The sequence below is a fragment of the Diabrotica virgifera genome, chromosome 2, assembly GCF_917563875.1.
Source record: "Diabrotica virgifera virgifera chromosome 2, PGI_DIABVI_V3a".
In the NCBI taxonomy this organism is placed as follows: Eukaryota; Metazoa; Arthropoda; class Insecta; order Coleoptera; family Chrysomelidae; genus Diabrotica; species Diabrotica virgifera.
In genome coordinates, this window is record NC_065444.1 from 11,989,475 (window position 1) to 12,017,459 (window position 27,985).

The 27,985-nt window shown below is 34.7% G+C and overlaps 1 protein-coding gene across 4 annotated transcripts in view; it reads left to right on the plus strand.

Moving 5' to 3' along the window:
• The window catches only part of LOC114333354 (DNA mismatch repair protein Msh2), a 140,789-nt gene extending 114,537 nt beyond the window's left edge, over positions 1 to 26,252 (plus strand). For all 4 annotated transcript variants that reach the window (XM_028283215.2, XM_050643383.1, XM_050643385.1 and 1 more), the window contains 7 exons: positions 3,570 to 3,887; positions 5,247 to 5,495; positions 10,419 to 10,624; positions 16,642 to 16,733; positions 17,206 to 17,428; positions 22,223 to 22,315; positions 25,953 to 26,252. In XM_028283215.2, the coding sequence (XP_028139016.1) occupies positions 3,570 to 3,887; positions 5,247 to 5,495; positions 10,419 to 10,624; positions 16,642 to 16,733; positions 17,206 to 17,428; positions 22,223 to 22,315; positions 25,953 to 26,108 (1,337 nt within the window). In that variant the 3' untranslated portion in view covers positions 26,109 to 26,252. The remainder of the gene's footprint in view (positions 1 to 3,569; positions 3,888 to 5,246; positions 5,496 to 10,418; positions 10,625 to 16,641; positions 16,734 to 17,205; positions 17,429 to 22,222; positions 22,316 to 25,952) is intronic.
• Positions 26,253 to 27,985: the final 1,733 nt, after the last annotated feature.

Here is a 27,985-nt window from a genome sequence, read left to right on the forward strand (position 1 = left end):
AAGGGTTTTTACCCAGATATTTTTCTTTTGTGGCTCAGCTAGCATCCAGTTTGTAAGTATAACCAACTTGCTCTAACCTTTGTCAAAATTTAAATAATAACTTTATATTCATTAAATCGGTTATACTTATTTTTAGATCGAACACTGATGATGATTTTTTATAAAAATCGAAAACGTTTTGTTGTGATGTAGCCCTTTTAAGGGATTTTTAATAAAAAAATTTTATACCTTTTACAAAGGATTTCTTTCCAATTTTGTGATTGATGGTATACAGCCAACTACAGGAAAACTTTTTCTTTTCCTTGTGGATTTTCAAAAACTTTTCTCACTATGGCATCTTCCTCTCGCCAGATTACATGCCCTATCCATCTAAGGTGTGTTACCTTAATGAATTTTACAACGTCAGGTTGTCCAAAACTTCTATACAACTCAAAGGTGTAACGCCTGCGCCACAAACCTTGTTCTTTTATCCCTCCATACATTCTTCTTAGGATTTTTCGCTTACAACTTTTGAGCAGTTCTTGGTCATTCTGTGTAAGTGACCAAGTTCCTGAACCATAAGTTACCACTGGTCTTATTAGTGTTTTGTGGACAGTCAATTTAATTTTACTAGGCATTTTCGAGGCGATCTGTTTTCTTAAGCCATAGTAACACCTATTGGCGAGCACTATTCTTTTTCTAATTTCTTCGCTGACATTGTTATCTTTAGTTAGCAGCGAGCCTAAGTATATGAAGGTGTCGACACCTTCCAGTTCTAGGTCGTCAATTATTATTCTTGTAGGTGTCGGTTTGTTTGACCTTCTTCTTCTTTGAGTGCCTCTCCTATCGGAGATTGGATATCATTAGGGCGATTCTAATTTTATTTACTGCTGTTTTGAACAATTCGTTAGTGGTACAGCCAAACCACTCTCTCAAATTTCTCATCCAGGACATTCTTCTACGGCCTGGATTTCTTCGTCCTTGGATTTTTCCTTGCATTATGTTTTGTAGGAATGTGTACTTTTGTCCCCTCATCAGGTGGCCTAAGTATTCAAGTTTTCTCTTTTTTATATTCAGTAGAACTTCTGGCTTGTTATTTATTCTGCGTATTACTTCTTCATTTGTAATTTTATCCACCCAACTTATTCTTAGTATACGGCGGTAGCACCACATCTCAAAGCTTTCAAGATTTTTAATATTCCTCTGTTTAAGAGTCCATGACTCAACACCGTAGAGCAAAGTACTGAATACATAGCATTTTAACATTCTAGTTCGTAGATGAATACTAATATCACGATTACAAAATAATTTTTTCATTTTTATAAAAGTAGACCTGGCAATTTCAATACGTCTTTTTATCTCGTGATTTTGGTCACCTGTTTCATTGATAAGGGTTCCCAAGTATTTGTATTCGTTTACTTTTTCAAGTTGGGTACCGTTTATTGTGATACTAGTGTCATTTATTGGATTCTTACTGAAGGTCATATATTTGGTTTTTTTGACGTTCATCCTTATGCCGTAGTTATTACATATCTCATTCATACTTTCAACTAGATGTTGTAGATCTTCCGCTGTTCTTGCCATTATCACAGTATCGTCAGCATATCGAATGTTATTGATAACTTCTCCATTGACTATTATCCCTTCGTTTGCATATGAGAGAGCTTCTTGGCATATTTGTTCGCTGTAGATATTAAACAAGAGCGGTGACAATATACAACCCTGTCGTACCCCTCTACGTATTTCTATTTCGTCCGATGTTTGGTCTTCTATTTTTATATTAGCTCGCTGATTCCAGTACAGATTTAATATTATTTGTATGTCTCTGGTGTCAATGTTCTTACTCTCCAGGATTTCTTTGAGTTTACTGTGGCGTACTTTGTCAAAGGCCCTTTCAAAGTCTATAAAGCAGGCGTGTACCTCTTGGTTAACATCTAGGTATCTCTGTGTTAGAACGTTCAGGGCAAAGAGAGCATCCCTTGTACCTAATCCTTTTCTGAATCCCATCTGTGTATCGTTAATATCGATGTCTAGTTTTTGATAGATTCGGTTGTGGATGACTCTAAGAAATATTTTAAGCAGGTGACTCATCAAGGAGATTGTTCGATGATCTGAACATTGCACTGCCTTAGTTTTCTTCGGTATGGTGACAAACGTAGACAGCAACCATTCTTGTGGTATTATACCAGTACTGTATATTGTATTGAATATATGCAATATTATGGTTACGGATTGAACATTCAAAAGCTTCAGCAGTTCTGTAGGGATTTCATCAGGTCCGTTTGCTTTTCCATTTTTAGCGTTTCTTATTGCGTATTCTACTTCTTCTTTCAATATGTCTGGCCCAGTTGCATTGATTATCTGAGTTAAGTTGTTTCTATCGTCTTCAAATAATTCATTCAGGTATTCTGTCCATCTTTTTATTTTATTCTCTAGATCTACAATAAGGTTTCCATCTTTGTCTTTAAGTTTACCTATTTGGCATTTCTTTATGCTTCCTGTTATCTCTTTTACTTTTTTGTGCATATTGAACGCATCGTACTTTTTCTCATAGGTTTCCATTTCTTCACACTGTTCTTTAATCCACGCCTCTTTGGCTTCTTTTATTCTCTTTTTTATGTGTTTGTTTATTTCTTTGTATTTGTCTAGGTAATTCTTCATATTTCTTCTTTGTTCCATCAAGTCTAGTATGTCCTGTGTCATCCACCCCTTGTTCTTTGTTGTCGTTTTTGTCAGATGTCTCTTTCCTGCTGTTTGTATAGCTGTATTTATGTACTTTAATTTTTGGTTAACGTTATCTGTATCGTTAATTTGTTGTTGCACTGAACTGAGGTTTTCATTTATTTCTTCTCCTGTTTCTTGTTGTATATTTTTGTTTCTAAGTTTAACTAAATCTAGTGTCTTTCTTTGTGGTCTCCTTATCTTTTTTGGTCTCACCTCTATCACAGTAACTACCGGATTATGATCTGAGCCTATATCAGCTCCTGGGTACGTCTTAGTACATTTAACAGCATTACGATACCTCCTTGCTATCAGAATGTAGTCTATTTGATTTCTCACTATTTTTTCTTTGGTATGTTGTGGAGATGTCCATGTATATAATCGCCGAGGAGGTAATTTAAAAAGGGTGTTTGTTATTACGAAGTCTTCGCTCTGGCAAAATTGAATCAATCGATCTCCTCTGTCGTTTCTGTTTCCAAGTCCATAGTTTCCTACATGTTCTCCTACCTTACCTTGACCGACCTTGGCATTAAGATCGCCCATTATTATGTTAATGTGTTGCTTTTTTATTGCTTTCAGCATTTCTTCTAAGTGTTTGACCTAGTGCAACACATATATTTGGTCTTTCGAACATTTATATTTAGTCCCATTCTCTGTGCAAATGCTCTTAGCGATCTAAATTCTTCAGTCAGAAATTATGTGGACCTACCTATGATATCTATGTCATCTGCGTGTAGACGTTTGGTCCACTCTGTATAAATCGAGGAGTGGATGCCAGAAAATGTATTTTATTTATATCTTGTGATAAAATCCAATTGCCTAAATGAATTTAAGTTCGCAAGTTTATTAAAATATTGACATTTTTTTAGAATTACACGAGGAAAAAGAAAAAATCCAGGCCAAGATGCATAGAGTTTGGGAAAACGTTGCCGATGAATTGGGCTTGGAGAAAGGCAAAGGTGTCAAATTAGAGTCCACCGAACAGCTCGGCTACTTCTTGCGAGTTACCCTCAAAGATGAGAAAATTCTGAGAAAACACAAAGAGTTCAAAACGCTGGGAGTGATTAAAGGTGGTTGCAGGTTCACCAACGACAGATTAACTAGTTTAAATGACAAGTATCAAAATGTCAATGAAGAGTACAAAGAACGACAGAAAGATATCGTTAAAGAAGTTGTTGATGTTGCAGGTGAGTGGTAGATATTATAATGTAATTTACATACTGTAAACTATTTTACATATAAACTGACTTTTTCAGCTGAAATTGAAGTAGGGTTGGAAGAACCTACCGGTTATAACATAAAACCGTTTTTTACTCCGCAATCATCGGTTTTCCAGTTTTTCTGAATTTTTTTGGATAGTTCCAACTTCCAGTTCCCACTTATCCATCCCACTAGGCAGTATGGAATTCACGTCAACGCCGTGTACTAATTCTTGCCGTTCGCACTAATATGCCGTACACAGGTGCAATATTGGCAGATCCCTCAATTTCGAGAATGATCCCTGGCGCAGACATATCATTTATCAGTGACTTTGAAGCATTTTATTTCTTTTCGATGAGGCCACAATGGGTTCCCAGTAGATTACTGCTAGCACTGTAATCCCCCTTATGTCCATCATCGAAGGGTCTTAAAAAACCTTTCCTCAAAACATAGTGCAGCCTAAAGGCTATGCTATAAAGTACAAGCATGTAACTAGATTACTTCAAAAGATAGGCATCAAGCTTTTACAAAACACTCTATTATGCAATACTATCTAAACCCTATATTCCGCATATTATATTACAATATAAATATTATACGACGCTACGACGTGTTTTGTCAACAAACACCATCCCTATACTTAAGCTAGGTCACAAATGATAATAGAGTAGAGTCGTAGAGATATTACACAAGTGAATATCTGGAATATCTCCTCATATTCGTTTAGATCCATTAAGATTTTTACTCCTTAATATGTGGGAAACCGTGCAGGGTCTCAACATTTTGCTAGACAGGACAATCTTGATATTTCGCCATTTTTAAAAGGTGTTTCTAGAGGTTTAGGGCCTGACGATATTAATTCTCTTGCCATTAAGGATAGTATCTCCCTTTCCATTCGTATAACATGCTGATTTCAATATACATAGTTTCTCATCTAATTTCATATCACCATTCGTCTAGATGGCATCCATTTGACATTCTGATATATGAGCTGTTACATTTCGCTTAATTTCTCTTGTCAGCACTAAAGATTTGGTCTTACGACTTGGACACACCTATTATACAGCAAGACAACTGTATGACGGGGAATTGACTGTGTCTGGTAAGTGCACACCTGTCCGTCGCGTAACCAATTCTGCTCCCATCCGTCTCCGTTGTCGTTTTCAATCATACACCGACATTAAGTCTATTCATATTCCTGCTGCTGGACGCTTGTCGTTTGATGTTCAAGTTTTGCGCGGTGTTGTTTTCTTAAAACTCAGATCAAGGTACCAATAGAATTAATTCCTTTTTTCTTTTTAAGATAGACTAGAACTATGTTTTAAGCCATATTCTTTTAATTACAGCTGGTTATGCGGAAAGCTTAAAGTCATTGAACTTATTAATCGCCAAAGTGGACGTGTTGACATCCTTTGCTGTAGCCGCAGTTTCGGCAAGGATTCCTTACGTCAAACCAAAAATCCATAAGCAAGGAACGGGATATTTAAATTTGAAACAAATGAGGCATCCTTGTATCGAAGCACAAAGCAATATATCCTTCATTCCTAACGATGTGTCATTCGAGAAAGACGGTGCCAGGTTCTACGTAATAACAGGTAAATTAATATTTTTGATTTCTTTTTGAAGATATTCTTCTTTAGCTGCGAATCGATTGAGGGTAAAATTGTACATTTACCGCGCGCCTGCGCACACTGACAGTATGTAGTTCATTGCTAATCTTTCAAGATAGGTATCTATGTATCTGTAACCGTGCAAATAAGTCATTAAAAGAATATATTAGTGGTTTTAGGAAATGTATTATTTATTATAATTCTCGTGTTTTTGGATTAATAAAATATTATGTAAGCATAACATTTTTACACTATATGTCGCCGTGTTGTGTAATTATATCCGAAACTTACATATCTATTTCTAGAGCCTCGATGGAGTAGTTAGAAATGCGTTAGCACTGAGATTGGAAGGTTGCGGGTTCAATTCCCGGGTGATTCAATTTTTTTTTTTTTTTTGGTTGTTTTAATAAAAATTTTTTGAAAGTGGTAGATAAGAAAGTTAGTTTGATTTTTAAATAAAATACAAATAATCTTTTAAGTATATTTACTTCGTTTAAATTACCTATTATATAATAGAAGAATATCTTCTTACGTGCGTACATAGTACACACACATTCTTTTTTTCAGTTTAACATTTTTCAGTCAATATGATCAGTTTTAACCCCTCGATATCACCGGTTCAGATGCGTATCCATGGAAGTTTTTTGTATCACACTTTCAGCGAGTTTTCAGAGGTTTTTCCCATTAGTACGCGTCAGTTAAAAATTATTTATTTATTTATTTATTTATTTATTTTACGGGCAAGTCCAATTCTACAAAAATACATAGTGTACCGGGTGTCCCAATAAGAATGGCTCTCGGCCATATCTCAGGAACGGTTTATAGTAGAGCTTTGAAATAAAAAAATTTATAACAAAAGTTGCCTCAGGAAAAGCCTGGAAATTATTTTCATAATTGTGGGTCCACCGCTAGAGGGCGTAATTGAATATCAAAAAAAAAAATCTAAATTTTACAAAATTTTCCTAATGAAGGGGCACTGCAAATCCGATTATTGTATTCTTCATCAAATTCTGCGCATATTCGATTTAACAAGTTTAACTCTACCTTTGCAAATAAGAGGTCGGGGTGGGTAGGAAACTTGTTATGAAAAAATGGCTGTAAGTCCGGTTCTGCTAAATTTAGATTAAATTAGAAATAGAATAGCGAAAACCGCATGTCGATACCTTTTGTCTATCCCAAAATATCTCGAGAAACGTGTAAATTTTATACATAACTGTTACTATCACCGGTAAACTAAGTTAATGAAAAGTAGTGTGCTGTGGAAAAAAACAAAATAACATTTTCCAGATGTCAACGTATAAAAATATAATTAATTAAAATAACAATATAAAGAGAAACAATACTATTAAAATTAAATATAACACAGAACAAAAAGAACTACTTAGTGACGACCTAAATATTCAAATTGTTGCCCATCATACAATACTCTAGAATACATTATCCAGAGAATACTAAACGCCATTCAAAGCATACCGAGAGCAGAAATTGAGACTGCTGTTCAATCTACTCTTGAAAGAGTAAATATTTGCAACGAAAATGATGGGCAAAAATTTGAACGTTTATGTCATCACTAAATAGTTGTTTTTATTTCTTTGTAATAGGGCTTTTCAACGCTTCTCATTTGTTTCGAGCCTCTGTCATATGCCGTATAATCTGTGTATAATATTAATATACGAGATATGAACGAGGCTCGAAACAAATGAGAAGCGTTGAAAAGACCTAATATACGTTGACAGCTGGAAAATGTTTCTTTGTTGTTTCCATAGCACACTGCTTTTAATGAATTATTTCGTTTACCGGTGACAGTAACAGCTATGTTTTTAAATTTACACGTTTTGTAAGATATCTCGAGATAGAATAAAGGTATTAACATGCGGTTTTCACTATTCTGTTGCTAATTTTGTCTAATTTTGTAATATGGTATTAAAAATGCATGTTTGTATTTAATATTTTTCAAGGACCACTAGATTTCTGAAAAAAATTAAATAACGCCTTCTAGCTGGCATTTTACTCAGTAAGTTGGTTCGAAATCATAACTTTTACATTGACGAAAAAGATCTGTCTTCAACAAGACCAAGTTTGCAAAATTTGATTAAGCAGAACCGGACTCACAGCCAGTTTTTCATAACAAGTTTCCCACTCACCCCCACCTCTTATTTCCAAAGGTAGACCTAAACTTGTCAAATCAAATATGTGTAGAATTTTATGAAGAATACGACGATCGGATTTCCAGTGCCCCTTCATTAGGAAAATTTAGTAAAATTTAGATTTTTTAATTTTTGATATTCAATTACGCCCTCTAGCGGTGGTCCCACAATTATGAAAATAATTTCCAGGCTTTTCCTGAGGCAACTTTTGTTATAAAATTTTTTATTTCAAAGCTCTACTATAAATGGTTCCTGAGATATGGCCGAGAGCCATTCTTATTGGGACACCCGGTACAGAAAAAAACAATAACATAATATAATATAAAAAACAGACATACAGAAATATAAATATAATATTAGAAGTAAATATGTACTATGAAATAATATCATAAAACCAAGTTAACAAATTACAGACGCTTCACTCAAATATTGATCCCATGTAAATTTCTTTTAAAACGACTGATGGAGTTGTCGAACAGTTGTAAATTGTAAAGGGAGTTTGCTAAATTCAAGACTCTGGGTACGAACGAAAAAAGTGAATAATTAAACCTGTGGAATGGTACATAAAATGTTCGCACTTGTCTAGTGGTGCGAGGTGGTACAAACAGTGCGATCTTATTAAGTAGTTGAGAACAACTGCATATACCATTTAAGATCTTGAATAATAGCAAAAGATCCCTTTGTTTTCTCCTGCTTGCAAGAGAAGGGACCTGCAGTTGATGCTGCCATACAGCGTAATCTTGATAGGTATGAAGCTTAAAAGCAATGTAACGGAAGAAACTATTTTGGACTTGTTCAAGTTTCCTAATGTAGACCAAATAGTGTGGGGACCACACTGAAGAACAATACTCGAGGTGAGACCTGACCAAAGAGAAGTAAAGAACTCTAATACTGGAAATGTTTGTAAAATCACGAGTTGTTCTTTTTACAAAACCCAGCATTTTCATAGATATTTGAATGACATTGATGATGTGAGTATTGAAACAAAGAGAGTTTTCCAGTGTAATCCCCAAGTCCTTGATTTTATTAACAGTGTTGAGCAATTGGCCATCAATGTAATAGTTTGATAATATTGGGTGGTGAGTACGGTTAAAGTTAATTACATGACATTTGATTGAATTAAGGTTCATACCGTTAAGTGAACACCATGCAGAGAGGTTATTCAGTTCTGATTGCAATATGGCAGCATCATAATGATTTTTTATAACTTTAAAGCACTTCAAGTCGTCAGCAAATAGCAAGGCGTTACAATCGTGAAAACAGTTGGTAACATCATTAATAAATATATTGAAAGAGTAATGGACCCAAATGGGACCCCTGTGGTACACCTGACTTAACTGGAAAGGTTTGTGAGTAAAAGTGGTTTACTCGAACTTGTTGAAATTTTTCGGTTAAATAACTCTGTAACCACTGCAAATTATACAAACATTTTCGTTGTTTTTCGACTCAGTTATGCATCGTTGCTGGATACATTCAGCGGAAAAATAGTGCACATTGCGTAAAATGCAAAAGAATAAACATTGAATGTCAGGGGAAATCTTAGAATTAGTGTAAAAAGAAGATATTATCAGTGTCAGATATTATTACAGAATACACTTACTTTTCACCTAAGTTCACCGTAAAAAAGACACTAGAACTAGTTAATAAAATACATTTTCAATTGCCCAACAACTTCAGACTAATTTCAAGCATGGGGCTCAATGAATGCCATGTGCTTGAGAGTTATTTTTAAATATGAACTATTTAAAAAAGTTGAATATTTGGCCAAAGAGTTTAAGCCACAACTTCAACCCATTCAAGATTATAATGAAGAAGTGAAAACCAACATAGAGAACATTGCAGAAAACTGGAAAAATTACGACATTGCTTCTAAACTGAATCGTAATTAATACCGGATTTATACTCAGCACTGTTCGACAGGGAATTGGACAGGGAAGTGGGCAGCGTGAATGTGTAAATAGCTCACTCGCGCTGCTGCTCGCCATGCTATTGCCATTGCACCTACATACCCAAAGAGTCGGTTTTCTGTGGCGGAAGTCAAAGAGAGGCAGCGCGAGGACGAGTGGGCATTCACATTCAACTACTCTCTCTCACTTGCCGCCGGCAAAGCGGCAAGTGAGTAAGGCAGCAAGACGATGCTGTCATCACATTCCTTTCTTGTGAGTCATTCGGTAATGAGTTGTGAAGATATTGGCGAGGAACTGATGTAAACACCTCACTCGCATCGATATCGTATTTCGGGCAATATTTCCGTCAGCGGCAGCAGCAGTGGCAATAGCTGAGTATAAATCCGGCATAACTATTTTGATTGCGAAATAAGCCACAATTAAATTGAAAAATAATTGTATTAACGTTTCGACGCCCAAATCGGATGTCGTTGTTAAAATACAAAATATTACTAAATTAAACCAAAAATGTTGTTGCTTAGTAAAAAATTCTTCTAATTATTTATTTAATCTGACTCATTTATATCGACAACTCAGACATATGTATACATTTTAAAGTAGAAGACTTTAATGATATTGCCAATATTTATGAGTTGCGTTCCTGGGACGATTTTATCGATTACATGAAATCAACCCCAACTCAAGAATACCCACCACAAAAAAATCATAGCATGTGATCTGTCTTTAAAAAGACAACCAAATGCAAAAATGCCACAAGGAAATAGCTTCAAAACTGAATCGTATAGTGTATTTCAAAAAATTATAAATATTATTGTTTTATACACAAGTATACATGAGTCATACGTTTATTGTAGGTCCCAATATGTGTGGTAAGAGTACGTATATACGAAGCGTTGGTACTGCAGTATTAATGGCACATATTGGTTGCCTGGTTCCTTGTTCTGTAGCCGAAATATCCATTGTCGATGCTATTTTGGTGAGAGTTGGTGCAGAAGATTGCCAGTTAAAGGGTCTTTCCACATTTATGCTGGAAATGGTGGAAACATCTACTATTATAAAGGTAAGTCTGTTAGCTTTTCCTAATTTTTATTTTACTCAACATATAGCTATTTAATAATAACTTTAGTACCTCAATTAGTAGAAGAAATTTTTGGAGAATGCTGTTTCTCGTTTGGGCTATAACGGCTTCGTTTGTATACTTTCTTCTGATCTCTTGCGTACTTGCGACCTCGAATTACTAATCCAATATAGTGTTAATGTGGCTTTAGATTTGTTTATAAATATTACACTAGTTTACAACCAATTTGCGACTGGATTGCAATATGCTCTTTTTTGTTAATTTTTGTTCTCTGAATATGATTATGATGATAAAAAGTTCCTAACACTTAAGATTTTTGAGTTATGATTTAAAAAAAATGAATTACGATTTTTGAGTTATGAATATTTTACTAATTTCTTTTTAAACAGTCATTTGTAATATATCGGGGAGTGATGTTATCAAATTAACATTTTTTCTAAAAATTGTGCATAATTTGACAACACTGGTATATCTAATGTCTACGAATAACACATTAACATTTAAATAAAGAAAAAACCATTGGTAATCCTTAATCAGTAAACCTATCCATTTAAACCTATACAGTTCTAAACCGTTTTAACGACTGTTACTTCTGCATGACAAAAGTGTCTGTGTTTTCAAGGAAAAGCAAGCATAAAATTGAATATCCAGATATTATCTCAGCAATAAAGCCGGTTTTCCATGGAGAAGATTTACAGTTCCAGGACCCACGGCAAATTGGGAGGAAGATTTGGAAATGTATGGCGATAAAAGTAAACCCGATGATGTATCAGAAAAGAATGATTCTTATTTTCACGAAAGCGACGAAAAGCACCTTATTGCATCTAACAAGCCGAATTACATGACTTAGTTCGAGACCTTCACTTGTCCAAAGACATGCTTAACTCTAGGTTCTAGATTACAATAATGGATATTTTTAAAGTTATACTTCTTTACGATCGAGAGTGAAATTTTATAATACCGGGGACATGCGTACACAGGCAGTATGTAGGTCGTTGCTAATCTTTCAAGATATGTATGTATCAGCGCTGTCAGCGCAAATAAGTCATTAAAAGGATATATTAGTGTTTTTAGTAAATGTATTACATATTTATTATAATTTTTGTGTCTTTGGATTCGTCTTCCTCGGGAATAAGATATTTTATAATAATAGTAAGTATATTTAAAGTATTTTTGTATACTTTACTTGGTCTATTAAATTTGTCAGTATGTATAAAAAATCTTGTAACCTGTCAAAGCGAAGGGAATATAGCTCAGTGGGAGAGCGTGTGACCGGAGATCAAGAGGTCCCGGGTTCAAATCCAGGACGATTCATATTTTTTTTTAATTTTTGGTATCGTTTTAATAATTTTTTTTAAAGTGGTAGGTAAGAAAGTTAGTTTAATATTTAAATAAAATACAAATAACCTGTTAAGTATATTTATTTCTTTTAAATTATATAATAGAAGTATAACTTCTTACGTGCGTACAAAGTACACACACATTAATTTTTATAAATGGAATTACTAGCCAGTAAAACTTATAATATTTAGGAACCGTAACCAGGAGCTAAACTAGTTTTTTACTATGCAGGATAAAAGGTGTGTTTGCGTTAATCCACATAGTGTTATGGGAAAATTGGGATATGCACAAAATTGTGTACAATAGACTTACTATATTTTTTGTTTCTAGTTCTGAACTTATGTGTATATAGTATAAAAGAATTTTTATAATAAACAGCAATATTTGATGCATTCTATAACTCAAAATCTAACATTTCACCTGACAAGACAATGTACGCGTGGATCCCTGCGCAGAAATGCACGGCACCTTAAGAAGAAGATAACTCAAAATCTATACGTGGTGGAAAATTTTAGTGTTTGAATTCGCATTCAGGGCGCTTTAAACTCCACGGTACAGCCATTTTAACATCTGTCGAAAACATTCTTTATTTATTTGTTGACTAGTGTTATTAGACAGATTCTTCTTAAACATAAACGCTACCTAAATAAAATAACCTACCACTACCATGCAGGAGAAGAGAGTAATTACCATCGTCATGGTGTAGGATTCATAGTCTTAAACGAGGTTAGCAAATGTGTTAGGGCGGTATGCCAGGTATCTGAACGAGTCATAATGATTCAGTTGAACGCGAAACCCAGAAACATAAATTTAATACAAGTGTATGCACCGACAGCGGAAAGTGAACTGGAAGAACTTGACAAGCTCTACGCCGATGTAAAAACTGTTACCGACCAACTCAAGACTAGAGATTTCACCACTCTGATGGGTGACCTTAATGCTAAGATAGGAAAAGGCAGACAAAGTAATATTATTGGCTGTTATGGACTGGGCGATAGAAATGAAAGGGGAGACTATTTCGCAGATTTTTGCAAAGAACATAATCTATGTATAATGAATACTTTTTTCAAATTACCTAAAAGGAGATTATATACGTGGAAATCTCCAGCAGATACCCCCAATAATATCGTAAGAAACCAAATTGACTACATAACCATCAGTGAGCGTTACAGAAATGCAGTAAAGTCTGTAAAAACCTATCCTGGCGCCGATGTGCCATCTGATCACAATCTATTGTTAGCCGAAATAAAACTAAAACTTAAACGGATAAAACAACGACCCTCTAACAAACTGGATACCGATTTTATTAGAAACAACAGTCAGGGGATTTCAAACAATTTAGAGAGCATTTTTGAGAATAGCGAACAACAAGAATCCATCGAGGATCATTGGAACCAAATCAAAACGATTATAAGCAACTCAACTCCAAACTTCAAAGAGAAAAATCAAAAGAAGCAACAGTGGATGAACGATGAGATTTTAAATTTGATGGGGGAAAGACGCAAATTTAAGAATCAAAACATCGAAATGTATAAACGCATTAATAAAGAGATAAGGACTAAAATACGAGCGGCAAAAGAAATATACTTTGAAAAAAATGTTTAGAAATTGAAGAGTTGCAGAGAAAACATGATTCATTTAATATGTATAAAAAAATAAAAGAACTCACCGGTCAGAACAAAAAACATGCAAATAACATCGTTGATAGAGACGGAAAACTGATTATCACTGATTTGGATAAAATAGACAGATGGAAAGAATACATTGAGGAACTGTTTAATGATGAAAGGCCCGAGCTTGAAATTAACGAAGTAGTTACAGGACCTGACATAACTATGGACGAAATTGAACAAGCAATAAGATTAGCAAAGACCAGAAAAGCGACGGGACCAGACGAAATACCGAATGAAATAATAAAGCTCTTCGAAAATTCAGGTAAAAGATCTCTCCTTCATCTTTTTAATAAAGTTTATCAAACTGGCTATATACCAACGGATTGGCTGCTGTCGACTTTTGTGACCATACCTAAAAAAGCAAACGCGAAAAGATGTAGTGACTATCGAACCATTAGCTTGATGAGTCATGTTTTAAAGATATTTCTAGGAATTTTGCACTCTAGGGTGTACCAAAAAATAGAAGAACAGCTTGGTGATACACAGTTTGGATTCCGCAATAACCTTGGGACCAGAGAAGCACTGTTTAGTATTCAGGTTATGGTACAGAGATGCAGAGATGTCAGACATCCGGTTTATATGTGTTTCATTGACTTTGAGAAGGCCTTTGATCGGGTAAAACATACGGAAATGATTGCTATTCTTCAGAAAGTGGGTATTGATGATACAGACCTACGCATTATCAAAAATCTTTACTGGCATCAACGTGCAAACATCAGCATTGGCTGGGACACGTCTGAAGAACTTCAAATACGAAGAGGAGTAAGGCAGGGCTGCATTTTGTCTCCACTAATATTTAACATCTATTCTGAGTTTGTTTTCAATAAAGCAGTGGATAATGCTCAATGTGGTATCAAAATGAATGGCGTCAATATTAATAATTTGAGATTTGCGGATGACACGGTGTTAATTGCGAGCAATTATGAAGAACTTCAACATCTGATTAATAGGATTACCACAACGTGTGATGAATATGGACTCAAGCTAAACACCGCAAAGACCAAGGTGATGGTTGTCAGTAAGACGCCAATACAACCGGAAGTAGTAACAGCTTATGCTGAACAATTAGAGAGAACTAACAGTATCACCTACCTTGGTTGTAATCTAAATGAGAACTGGGACATGAGCAAAGAAATTAGAATACGTATAGAGAAGGCCAGAGCTGCATTCTTTAAGATAAAGAAACTTTTATGTGGAAACAACATTTCTTTGAATCTTAAAATTAGATTAGTGAGATGTTATGTGTTCTCTACTCTTGTACGGTGTCGAAGGTTGGACTTTAACAGATACTCTTCTCAAGAAATTGGAAGCCTTTGAAATTTGGGTATACCGAAGGATCCTACGAATAAGTTGGCTGGAAAGAGTTCGTAACGAAGTTGTTTTGCACCGGATGGGAAAATTCACAGAAGTCGTCAGAACAGTTAAAAATCGAAAACTTGAATATTTTGGCCATGTTATGCGACACCCAGAGAGATATAATATACTCCAAATGATGAAAGGGTTGCCAATGCGAGTCCATTATATAATTGGATATGGTAATTGAGTCAATACTCGCAATCTTTAGTTTGTATTTTTTATTAGTTGTTATGTAATCATGGGGCAACCGGTTTCGAGTCTTACAATATATGACTCATCATCAAGCCCAGTACAAAAAGTCTTCTCTATACAAACTACAAGCTAAAAAACACAAAACGAGAGACATGTACACATATATATAAAACATGAAAAAACAACTTTGTCTTGGTTTCAATCACATACAATAAAGCCAAGCAACTGTTTAGTATTGAACTCAACAGTCCATATCATGTAAAATGAGACATTATATCATTGGGAGCGACCAATCTGATGAAAAGTGCTTGGTATATAATTTGATATATATACTACCATCAATCCTTAACTAGTCAAGGGTCGATGGAGTCCTGGTAAGATAGTATGCGATCAAAAGACATAATACAAAATTTCTTTAGTAAACGGTATCTACTTACATAACAGCCATAGAAACTGTTCCACAGCTAAAGATGTACCTGGAAGTCACCAGCCCCATAAGAAGAGGAGAGAAGAGGAGAGAAGAGGAGAGGAGTGACCCCTTCTTATGGGGCTGGTGACTTCCAGGTACATCTTTAGCTGTGGAACAGTTTCTATGGCTGTTATGTAAGTAGATACCGTTTACTAAAGAAATTTTGTATTATGTCTTTTGATCGCATACTATCTTACCAGGACTCCATCGACCCTTGACTAGTTAAGGATTGATGGTAGTATATATATCAAATTATATACCCAGCACTTTTCATCAGATTGGTCGCTCCCAATGATATAATGTCTCATTTTACATGATATGGACTGTTGAGTTCAATACTAAACAGTTGCTTGGCTTTATTGTATGTGATTGAAACCAAGACAAAGTTGTTTTTTCATGTTTTATATATATGTGTACATGTCTCTCGTTTTGTGTTTTTTAGCTTGTAGTTTGTATAGAGAAGACTTTTTGTACTGGGCCTGATGATGAGTCATATATTGTAAGACTCGAAACCGGTTGCCCCATGATTACATAACAACTAATAAAAAATACAAACTAAAGATTGCGAGTATTGACTCAATTACCATATCCAATTGTATAATATACTCCATTTAATAATAGCTCGATAATCGAGCACGGCACATGAAGAAGAAGACCACTACCATCGATCTATTGAGTATTGGTCGACCGCTTACGTCCCACCTCTAGCCTAGGCTGAGTAATGATCAGTCGTTCCTCGATTTTTGGGTATTGACCCAAGATCGTCCTGTGCCTTACTCAACCGCTTGTCTCTAATATTTATTTTTCCCCTGTGCCAACAGGGGACCGCATTTTTATTTAGATTAAACTTTAATTTTACTGACTCTTGTGTGTAGTAGAGCTACCCGTCACAAAATAATGTAAAATTTCGTCAGTAATATAAATCTTATTTTTTAATAAAGATGTTAAATTATTTCTCTTTCTTTTAGACTGCAACAGCTGATTCACTAGTCATTATCGACGAATTGGGGCGAGGCACTTCAACTTATGATGGATGCGGATTAGCTTGGGCGATTGCTGAGTAAGTTTTTAAATATTTCTATTAACGACTTATATAAACCTTTTACTTCGCGCAATTTACTCAAATTTGATTGTCTTAACACATTTTTCAAATGCTAAAAAGACGACAGGTCAAATAAAAACAATAAATTTGGCAACAATGTTGAACTTCTCTTGAATTATCTCCATTATTAAATTTTCTACAGAAGTTGTTTGAGACCTAATATCGCTATGCCATTTTAAATGTGTTTCTCCCACTTCCTATCATTTAAAGTGAATAACTTCGTTAAATTTTTTCCGATGCTGTAATTGCTCTTGTGTTATGAAGCCAATAAGTTTATCCCTTTCGTTTGTTTTGTTTAAGTCACCTCTATCATCTCAAGTTTCTATATTCTCTAAAGTTTGTTACGTTCTATCACCTCTTCGTTTTATTAGGGAGCTGGTATAACTAATTAATCATAAGTCAATACATTATAGTATTTTTTTATTTACAGACATTTGGCGAGAGATATTCGCAGTTTTTCGATGTTTGCTACACATTTTCACGAGATTAACGAACTAGCAGAAAACTACGATTGTGTGGCCAACTTATATGTCTCAGCTTTAGTTACTGATACGACAATGACTCCTCTGTATACGGTACGTGAAGGCGAATGCGACAAAAGCTACGGAGTACATTGCGCACGGATTGTGAACTTTCCAGATGATGTTATACAGGTAAACATATCAATATTATAATGAAAAGTATCTCCAATATGGTTTATGATTATGAGGTAATAACAATAAATTCCTAATCTCCAAAAGAAACCACAAATTGTAAAAAAACTTTTTATTTTACAAAATTAAGGACACATTTCGGTATCATTGCCATCATCATCTTTATAACGCGAGAAACCAAATGCAGTCTAATTTGAAGGGTATTTATTGAGAAAACAGCCCTGTAAAAGTGGTTGGCTTGCCAACGGCATAGGAAATATCACAAACTGCACAATTAAAACCTTCTAAAAAAATTAATAATGGGTTCTTCTTCTTCCTTACGTGCCATCTCCGCGACGAAGGTTGGCAATCATCATTGCTATTCTCCAGTATCTCCCTGCTGTTCTGTATTCTCCTTAGTACTTCCTCATTGTTTATTCTGTCTGTCCAGGAGATTCTCAGCATTCTTCGATACGTCCACATCTCAAATGCTTCCAATCTATTGAGGCATTGTTTATTGATAGTCCATGTCTCCACACCATACAAAAGAACAGAAAACACATAACATTTTAGTACTCGCTTTCTAAGATTTAGGCTGAGGTCTCTACTACATAATATTTGTTTCATATTAGTGAATGCACTTCTAGCAGCCTTTTCTATTCTAATTCTAATTTCTTTGGTATAATCGTTTGTTTCACTAATGTTTGTCCCTAAATAGTTATAATTCTGAACTCGTTCTATCGTCATATTATTTACGTGTAGATTGATGTTTCTAATATTTTTCTTTGATATAACCATGAATTTCGTTTTCTTTATGTTTAGTGACAGACCAAATTCTTCACTCGTTGCAACAACCTTATCTAAAATTCTTTGTAGATCTGTAATAGTTTCTGCTATTAGTATTGTGTCATCGGCGTAGCTAATTTCACATATGGGTAGGCCATTTATTTTTATGCCTACTACTTCACCTTCTAATGCTTTTTTGAATATTTCTTCTGAGTATGCATTAAACAGTGATGGCGACAAGACACAGCCCTGTCTAACGCCTCTTTTGATTTTTATTTTATTGGTGTTTAAATTATTTATTCTTATGACAGCTTCTTGTTCATAATACAGATTATTTATTATTCTTATATCCCGTGTGTCGATGTTCTTTGTTCTCAGTAGTTTTATTAGCGGATTATGTTTCACCGTATCGAATGCCTTGTTATAATCTAGGAAGCAGACATAGATGTCCTGGTTTACATCTAAACATCTCTGTATTAGCACATTTACTGCAAATAATGCTTCTCTGGTTCCTTGAGCATTTCTAAATCCGAATTGAGTTTGTCCAATGTCTTGTTATAACTTTTTGTGGATTCTACGATGAATAATCTTTAGAAATACTTTGAGTATGTGGCACATTAGACTGCTGGTACGGTGTTCGCAACATTGTCTGGCATTTCTCTTTTTCGGTATAGTCACGAATGTTGATAGAAGCCATTCTTCAGGTAATATACCTGTTCTGTATATGATATTAAATAATTCGACAATTACATGTATATTGCAGTCGGCTATAAGTTGCAATATTTCTGTCGGTATTTGGTCCGGTCCTACAGCTTTCCCAGCTTTCAGTTCTTTAATGGTGTGTTTTACTTTACTTTCTGTTATTTCTGGTCCAGTCTCTTCAACGAAATATTCGTTATCTGTTTTGTCTCGGTTGTCGTTAAACAGCTGTTCTATATAGTTTGTCCATACCATCAATTTGTTTTCTGTATCCATTACTATATCTCCCTTTTCATCAACTAGTATATTTTGTTTGTATTCTGGTTTTCTAGTTAATTTTTTTATTTTCTGTGTGCATTAAAGCTGCCATGTTTATGTTGTAACGTTTCTATTTCATCACATTTTTCTTTTAACCAATTCTCTTTTGCTATGCGAATTTGTCGCCGTATTTCGTTTTGTGTTTGCTGGTATAACGATTTATTTTTGTCCTTATTAGATACTCTTCTTTTGTTCATTAAGTTTAGTATTTCGTCTGTCATCCAATCTTTTTTCTTTTCTTTGGATTTGCGTAGATACTTTTTTGAAGGTTCTATTAAGTCAGCCTTTCTTCATTGTATTCCCCTTCAATCTGTACGGTGTTTAGACGTTCGTTAATTCTTTCTTTAATATTTTCTCTGAATTCTGGATTTCTTAGTGTACTTATATCAGTTCTTTCTTCTTTTGCTGTTTTCTCTATTCTTTTCATTTTAATTTTCATGTGAACTACTAAGAGATTATGATTAGATGATATATCTGCTCCACGTTGTGTTTTGACTGCTGTAATACTATTCCGATATCTTTCTTTGATCATTATGTAATCTATGGGTTATTAACCCCTTAATGTAAGCGCTGGACTGTGACACGAGCGACCATTAAATTTTAATCTTTCAATTTTTCAAGCACTTGCGAAGTTGGTATTAGTATAAAAGCGTATAAATATCCAAATAGCGGTAAAATCTGTTCTACATTTCTTTTTCTTCTTTTACATATTGATGAGATCTTGATTATTGATATGAGATAATATTCTTATTTGTCATTTAATTTAATCAATGCATTAATAATAATTTAATTAATTAACCAGATCACATATCAATATGTTTTCAATCTCAGGGCGAATTATAAAATTAATTACTTACTCTCGTGGCTTCCAAGTATTTCTCAATGGTTCCTAATCGGGATAGGAAAGAAAAAAGTAAAATAATACACACATATGGGTTACAATTATAATCAAAATATTGTTTATTTTATTTAAATGGCAATCACTTCTTAATATTTGCTAGATCTTATTATTCTTAAACATAACATTTACAAATGGGAATCTTATTTCCTTTTGGTTTCCAATTGAAAGTTTTTATTAACATTTAACTATTAGGATTTATTAGCAACAATTCTATTTAAGTTTGATGAAGCTTTTCTGATATTATTGATTATGTTCTTCAATTTATGATGTGGTATTTAATACGAAAAACCCATACATTCATGTCCAAACAAATGAGACTGACCTTTTTCTGGTGAACTGAGAATGTCTTCACACAAGACCCGTTTCCTGCTATCCTTGGCTGCAATCAAAACCTCGTCCTGGCTTTCAGTAATGTTCTCCTTTGAAAACTAGCTCGTATAGCTCTCGTTCCTGCTTCTGTCGTGATGCTGTATTCTACCTTTTTCGAAACTGCAATCAGCTACCGGGACACTCTTTGCTCAAGGAGGTTCTTTACTCTCAACCTGGCCTACCTCTCGTTCCACGATAGATACTCCACACTCACGGAACTACACCGGCTTTCTCACTCTCCGTACACTACCGTCTACTACTGGACTTCACTTCTCGACAGCTCAAAACATTCTGATCTATATTTGTCATTCATTCCCATATTTTCTAAATATCCCTTCCAGATTCACAAATCAACCTTCCACCACCAACTCTCATTCGCAGTATTCCTCAAAACCAATTTTTAATCTTTCTAAATATGCTTAATGGATTTCAAAAAAAAAAAAATAGTTAATTCCCATTCTAAAATTACTTTCTACTATTTACAAAATTTAATGACCTATTATCTACTTCAACTGAGTCTTATTTAGCATAGGCTAATGATCGAACCTTCCGCGAACAACGATAATGACCTATTATTTATTTCAACTGAGTCTTATTTAGCATAGGCTAATGATCGAACCTTCCGCGAACAACGATAATGGTACGCGCCATTCACTTTGTTTATTCTCGGCGCATTGTCCCGAGTTTCGTACTTCTTCTAATCACTTCTTAAAATTAAATATAACAATTTGTTGTATACAGGTTGTTCTAAATTTATATGCCCGTGGTTGAGAAAATTGAAAATATTTTATATTAAATTGAATTTTGTTTATAATTATCAAAATTTAATTTTCATATCAAATAGAAATATAACAATATATACCTTTTTTATTGCCAAGACCGTGTTGTCATTGTAAAATGATATTTTATTTATCTAATAACTTGCAGTAAGAACCATTGACAATTGATACATTGAATTTTCAATCGTTAAAAATCTGTTTTTATTCGAAGCGTTAGTGTACTAAACAGCGGTACATAGATACCTTTTTTTATTACCCAGCCATTGTTAAGGCATTGTAAAATAAGATTTATTTTCTAATAACTTGCGGTCCGAACCATTGACAATCGATACGAATTGAATTTTGTAGAATTTTCAGTATTTTGTTTTTATACAAAGCGTAAGTGCATTTGAAACAGTCTGAAGTGAATCGTGTTTTTTTATTCTTAGAACTATTTTATACTTCATACATATATAGAAATTTTATATAGATTATTTGTATATATTATGAAGAAAATATAATTTATTAACTCACATCATCCCCAGTTAAAGTAAAGGTGCTACGCCACTGAAAATACTTTTTTCATTTTAATTATAAATAAATACAACATTTTCACTTTTAAAAAATTCGATCATTTTTTGACCGAAACTTCAAAATTAATGTGTTCATTAATGGGTTAAAGAGACTCAAAACGTGTATTTTCAAGAGAACATTTCTCTTTAAAATGATACCCATATGAGAACAATTAGACGTTGTCCGATTGATTTCATTTGAAGATTAATAATCGTTATGATATAGTTTTACCATAATCTGATTGCTTAAAAAATCATGATTCAATTTAATTCTCGATTTTTCTAAATGGTTTAGAAATATTTTAACATGAGGTTATTTACATTAGCAAATAATTTAAAAACGTTGAAAAATTGACTTTTTTTTAATTATTCAATGTTTATTTCATATGTATAACTTTACTGTATATTTTAGGGAGCTATTGAGTATCAGAGAAACTTGGAACATCAAAACGGCATGAAATATTTAAGCGATTTCGAGCCAAGCGTGAAAAGGAAATACGTCGCAGTAAGTATATTTTATATTGTAAACTCAACTGCAGTATCGAATAGGGCTTTTCAACAACAGTCATTTGTTTCGAGCTTCTGTCATATATGTTGTATAATCCGTGTATAACAGTGGTTCCCAACCTTTTATGTCTGGCGACCCACCTTCTGATGTTTTTTTTCATGTTCGCGACCCATTCCACACCCATGATGATACATATATGTACGTTATTCAGCTACTGTAAGAGCCAAGCCGCGACCCACCTGAAATCCGCCCGCGACCCACTAGTGGGTCGCGACCCAGCGGTTGGGAAACGCTGGTGTATAAGATTAATATACACGGATTATACGAAATATGACAGGAGCTCGAAACAAATGACAATCGATGAAAAACCCTATTGCGGAAATCAGGTGGTAGTATAAAACAAGCGTAACAAAAGTATTGTGATCTGTGCCATGCTTTGATTTTCCAGTTGGCAACACCGATATTTTAAGCATCCTGTGTTATCCCGACTACCCACCTCAGCTTTGGTCTACCCCGTCTTCTCATTCCCACCAGTTGCATTAGAATCTTTTTTATCATTCGATTTTTTCATGATAGATTCGTCTGTTTTGGTTAAGGTTCATGCATCTGATCTATATGTGACAACGGGGAATATTAGTGTTATATACACTCTTATACGAGTTTTTTTGTTACAGACGTTTGATATACCATGATGACACCTATTTGCCATAATTATGGTTCGACTTTTTTATTTCCCCTAATGTGTTATTATTGAGGATAACCGATGTCCCTAGATATATGAGCTCTTTTGATCATCGACAATTATATATGCGTCAACATTTCCAGCTCTTGTGTTTGTATTACTCGGCCTGAATTTGGTTTTATTTTGATTACGCATATGTAATCCCATTCGTTTAGCTCGATTAGGATTTTCGTCGTTCTCGCCCTGGTTCTTGTTATAATATCCACGTCGTTAGTATATTTATGCTAGAATATGGGCTGAAGTATTAAATATAGTTCTACTGCTATCTAAATTAGCATCTCGTACGACTTTTTCAAGCTAACACGCCAGTGCGTCTCCCTGCCTTCACCATCTATGTATTTCGAATAGTATTGACGATTTTGAATTTTTATTAATGATAGTATCTTGGACATTTTTACTTTTATCATGCCTATCAGGGTTTTGGAATTCCTAACTCATTCATAGGGTTGTGAAGACTTGAACACTGTCATATGCCGCATTAAAATCGACAAAAACGTGTCTGTTCCATTCTCATCGTTAAAATAATGAAGAGAGAATTTTTAACATATTTTAGAATTTACATACTACATTTTATACATTTACTACAATGTAAATACTGGGGTGTACGAGTGTGTTATAGAGGTAGCACCTTTTATTGGAACGCCCACATCAAACGTCATAGATGGGAGATTGTTTTTTGATAACTGGTCCTCATAAGGCACTCAACTCTCACTTGTGGCTCCACGTGCCACATCCCGGGCAACCGCATTGGTCTGCAGGCTAAACTAAGTGAGGGTAGCCAGACATGGTGGTAGGTTGGACAGTGGCAGCTGGCTGTTACAAAACTGACCATGCTGCGAGAATGATAGCCACAGAAACGGCACATATACAGCGGTGGAGAAGGAAACTTCTTCCCATAACGATGACAATTTCAGTAAGTGAAGATGGAAGGTGTAGCGACCCGACTCACTCTCGGCGCCATCTCGGTTCCGGGTCGGATGGTGTGAAATTTGCTACCGGCTGCCAAGGTGTGAGGGACCAGGCACCTGGCAGAAATTGTGCGACTGAATCCAAATTTTCATTTAATTTAAGAAAATGTCGCGATTTGGTACATGGAACGTCCAGGGACTGATCCAAAACCCTGGAAAGTTACACATAATTAAAAAAGAAATGGCAGACCACAATCTTTCGGTACTGGGACTCTCAGAAACTCATTGGAGAGGAAAAGGGCATTTTAAAACAACTGCTGGCAACAAGCAACTATTTTTCAGGCCCAGATAACAAAAGTACAAAGGGAGTCGCAATAATTGTACCCTCTAAACTTAACGACTGCGTAATTGGATATAATACTATTGATAACAGGATAATATCCCTTAAAATGAGAATATCCACCAATACCCTACACCTTGTCCAGGTATACGCTCCTACAACAGCTGCACAAGAAGAAGACATCAACAGGTTCTATGGTCGTCTAGAAGAAACTGTTCGCGCTATTCCGAATCGTGAACTCGTCATAATTTTAGGAGATTTTAACGCCAAAGTGGGGTCATCTAATGAAAATATTGAAGGAGTGCTGGTCAAAAATGGACTGGGACAGAGAAATGAGAATGGCGACCGTCTAGTGGAGTTCTGTGTAGAACAACATCTTATAATTACAAACACGTTATATCAACATCATCCACGGAGATTATACACATGGCGCAGCCCAGATGGACGAACAAGGAATCAAATAGACTACATACTAATAAGATCAAGATGGAAGTCGTCGTCCATCAACTGTAAAACATATCCTGGCGCAAACTGTGGAAGCGATCATCAACTTCTGGTTTTGAACGTTCGACGTCATTTTAAAGTCCCCAAAAGAAGACCCCAGAGAAAAGTCATGTCTCTAAATCCATAAAAAATCAATGACTTCCAACAAAACCTAGAAGATGCTCTTTCTTTAGACCAAGTAGATAGTGACCCTGAGAGCACTTGGATCTATCTCAAAGATAAGGTAATTGAGGCTGCAACAGACTGTGAGCCAGCGGTTTCCACTGGCCGTAAGCCATGGATATCCGATAATACGTGGACTGTGATTCAACGCAGAAAAGAAGATAAAACTAGATAAGGAACAAACCGTATCTAGATAACGATCTGTATTCAAAGAATACAGATCGTTATCGAGAGAAATCAGAAAACAGTGCCGCAAAGATAAAGCTGATTACATCTCTCAAATATGCAGAGAGATAGAGGAACATGGCTGTCGAAATAAACCGAGGGACTTATTCCAGAAGATCAAACTCCTTACCAGAGAATTTAAACCTCAAACGTGGTCTGTAATAGATACGGAAGGTAATTTAAAGACCGATACTGATGAAATATTGGAAACATGGCGAAACTACTGTGGCGAGCTATATAAAAATAACGAGGTATCAGCAGAAAATCAGTGGTCTTCTGACTACCCTAGAGAACCTACTGTCTTACTCGCTGAAGTCAAAGATGCAATTAAATCACTAAAGAGAAATAAATCCCCAGGCATTGATTCAATACCATGTGAAATACTATAGTTACTAGGCGACAAAGGATTATATATCATCCATTCTATCTGTGGCCTTTTCGGTATTCTAATAAACGGGTACGACTGTCGTTCAAAATGGGTCAGGGACCAGAGCACGCCAATTAGAATTCTATTTTGCTGACGTCACAAAATAGAATTTCATAATGGGAGAATCGACGGTTGCTAGGCAAAGTGACGTCACTAAAATATAATTCTATTTGGCGTGCTCCCGCACCTGATAATAAAATTTTTATTTTTATGGAATTGTATAGTTAAATAATAATGTATTGATTTTTGTTTTTCTTGTATTGAAATTCAATTAATACTCGTATTTTTGATAACCTCAAGATCTTAATATCAATTTTCTATTTTAGGAAGGAGACGCAATGATCAGAACTGCTATGAAGCAACTGAAATCAATGGACATTAATAGCCTGACCGATGAAGAACTGATGAAAAAAATTGAAGAAATGAAAGACGACCTACTTAAAAAGGAACACCTGTTCGTTAAGGGACTCATGGATGTTTAGTGATCTAATTTTTTTATTCGTTTCATATTTTTAAATTGCATATCTAGTATCTAGATTTTTTTGTGTTTAATATCCAAACTTAGTTGTTATTAACGGTTTAATCCATTTTACCATATTTTTAATAAAGTTTTTTTTATTTTGTAAGTTGTTATGATTTATTTTAGCGAATAGTACGGATTTAAACCTTTATAGCTAAGGTTATGGCTAATAATATGTGGCTATGTTCCACTGCCAAGAATATACAGGAAATTGTAAATGGTCAATTTTCTACAAGACAATAATTGTTAAATGTTGTACAGGCAATTAGACAAATAGAGTAGTAAACCGTCGTATTTCAATACGAAGTGCAACTAAGATTTTATCCCTTATGCCTTTTTGTGTACTGAAAATGTCATATGGATAAGCAAAAAGAAAAGGAAATTTAGAGTTATTGTTTTCCTGAAAATAAAATTTTCGAAGCATTTGAACTCGAAAATTTGAACAATTTCGGTAATATTAAACTAAATAAAAAAAGTGCAAAGAATACGTCTAACAAGAATAAAAAACTAAACGCTGTAAAAAGAGCGGCGCATACAATATTCCAGCTACAAAAGAGTTGATATGAGTATTACGTGGCGTGAAACTGTATTTTCATTTTATCTAACAATAAAACACTGAAAACGTTTGGTTTCTATACTTCCACAAAAATTATTACAAATATGTGACTACAGCTGTTTCGGCAGAGTGCCTTTCTCAAGTGATATAGTTTGCAATGTGTTTGTCTTTTTAAGTCTTTAACTGAAGAGGTTGAGGAGTGGGGAGCTGTTTGTCTCGAGTTGGTCATTCAGAATTATATCTATATTTTTCAGTTTATTAATTTCCATAGATTCTAAAAAAGATATCTTAAGGCCTTTATTTTGGATATGCAGAATTTGAAACTCTTCATTGAAAGAATGATTATGATCTAGAAGGTGAAGTGCGTATGTAGAAGTGTCTGTTTTTCTATTGATGAAAGCCCTTTTGTGTTCTGTTATCCGTTTGTCAAAAGTTCTGCCAGTTTGACCGATGTACGTTTTCGGACAGTCACCACAAGTTAGTTTGTACACACCACTCTGTAGTTGCTTTCTCTTTCGGCTTTTATTGTTCTTAATATATTTGCTTAAGTTGTTGTTAGTTCTGAAAGCTGGTGTTGATTAAAATTAAAATTAAAATTGATTTAACATTTTCTTTTGAGTTTATTCTATGTTATGTCTTTATGCCTTTATGCTTTAATGTTCTTATGTCTCTTTTTAGCCCTCATTTTGGACTCTACCATATAAACTTTACCGATCCATATCGTACCAGAACTCCGAAAAAATCAGCGAACTATTATAGAAGTGTGATAAACACGATGCGCTTATTAAAAGCTCAGAACAGTTCAACACAATTTCAGTATTTATGACGACAGTATTATTATTTGCGATTCTGTGGAACACATTTACCTATGTTGTTTAAGCTATAAATTATTTATAAGTAAACTGGTAGTTTTTCTCAAAATTACAAGACATTTTTTTATTTAACTTCAACGAGTACAGATATCTGCTCACATGTAAGCATTTATTTTGCTAAATCTAATGACATGCAGAGAGTTTTTCCAGTAAGCAACATCCTTTAGAAAAGTTAAAATTCGTACAGGAAACAGTTAAACCGCGTATGAAACAGGCATATGCGTTCGAGCAAGACGCGGGTGAACAGTGGCCAACAGGACAACAACGCACCAGTACGACATGAGCACACCGCACAACAATTTGGTTCGGTATGCTCATGACGTACCAATGCGCCATGAAAAATAAAAGAACGAAATAGTTATTTTCCTAACAAGTGCAGAAAGTCATTCTTTTCCGCACGCTTCGCGTCGT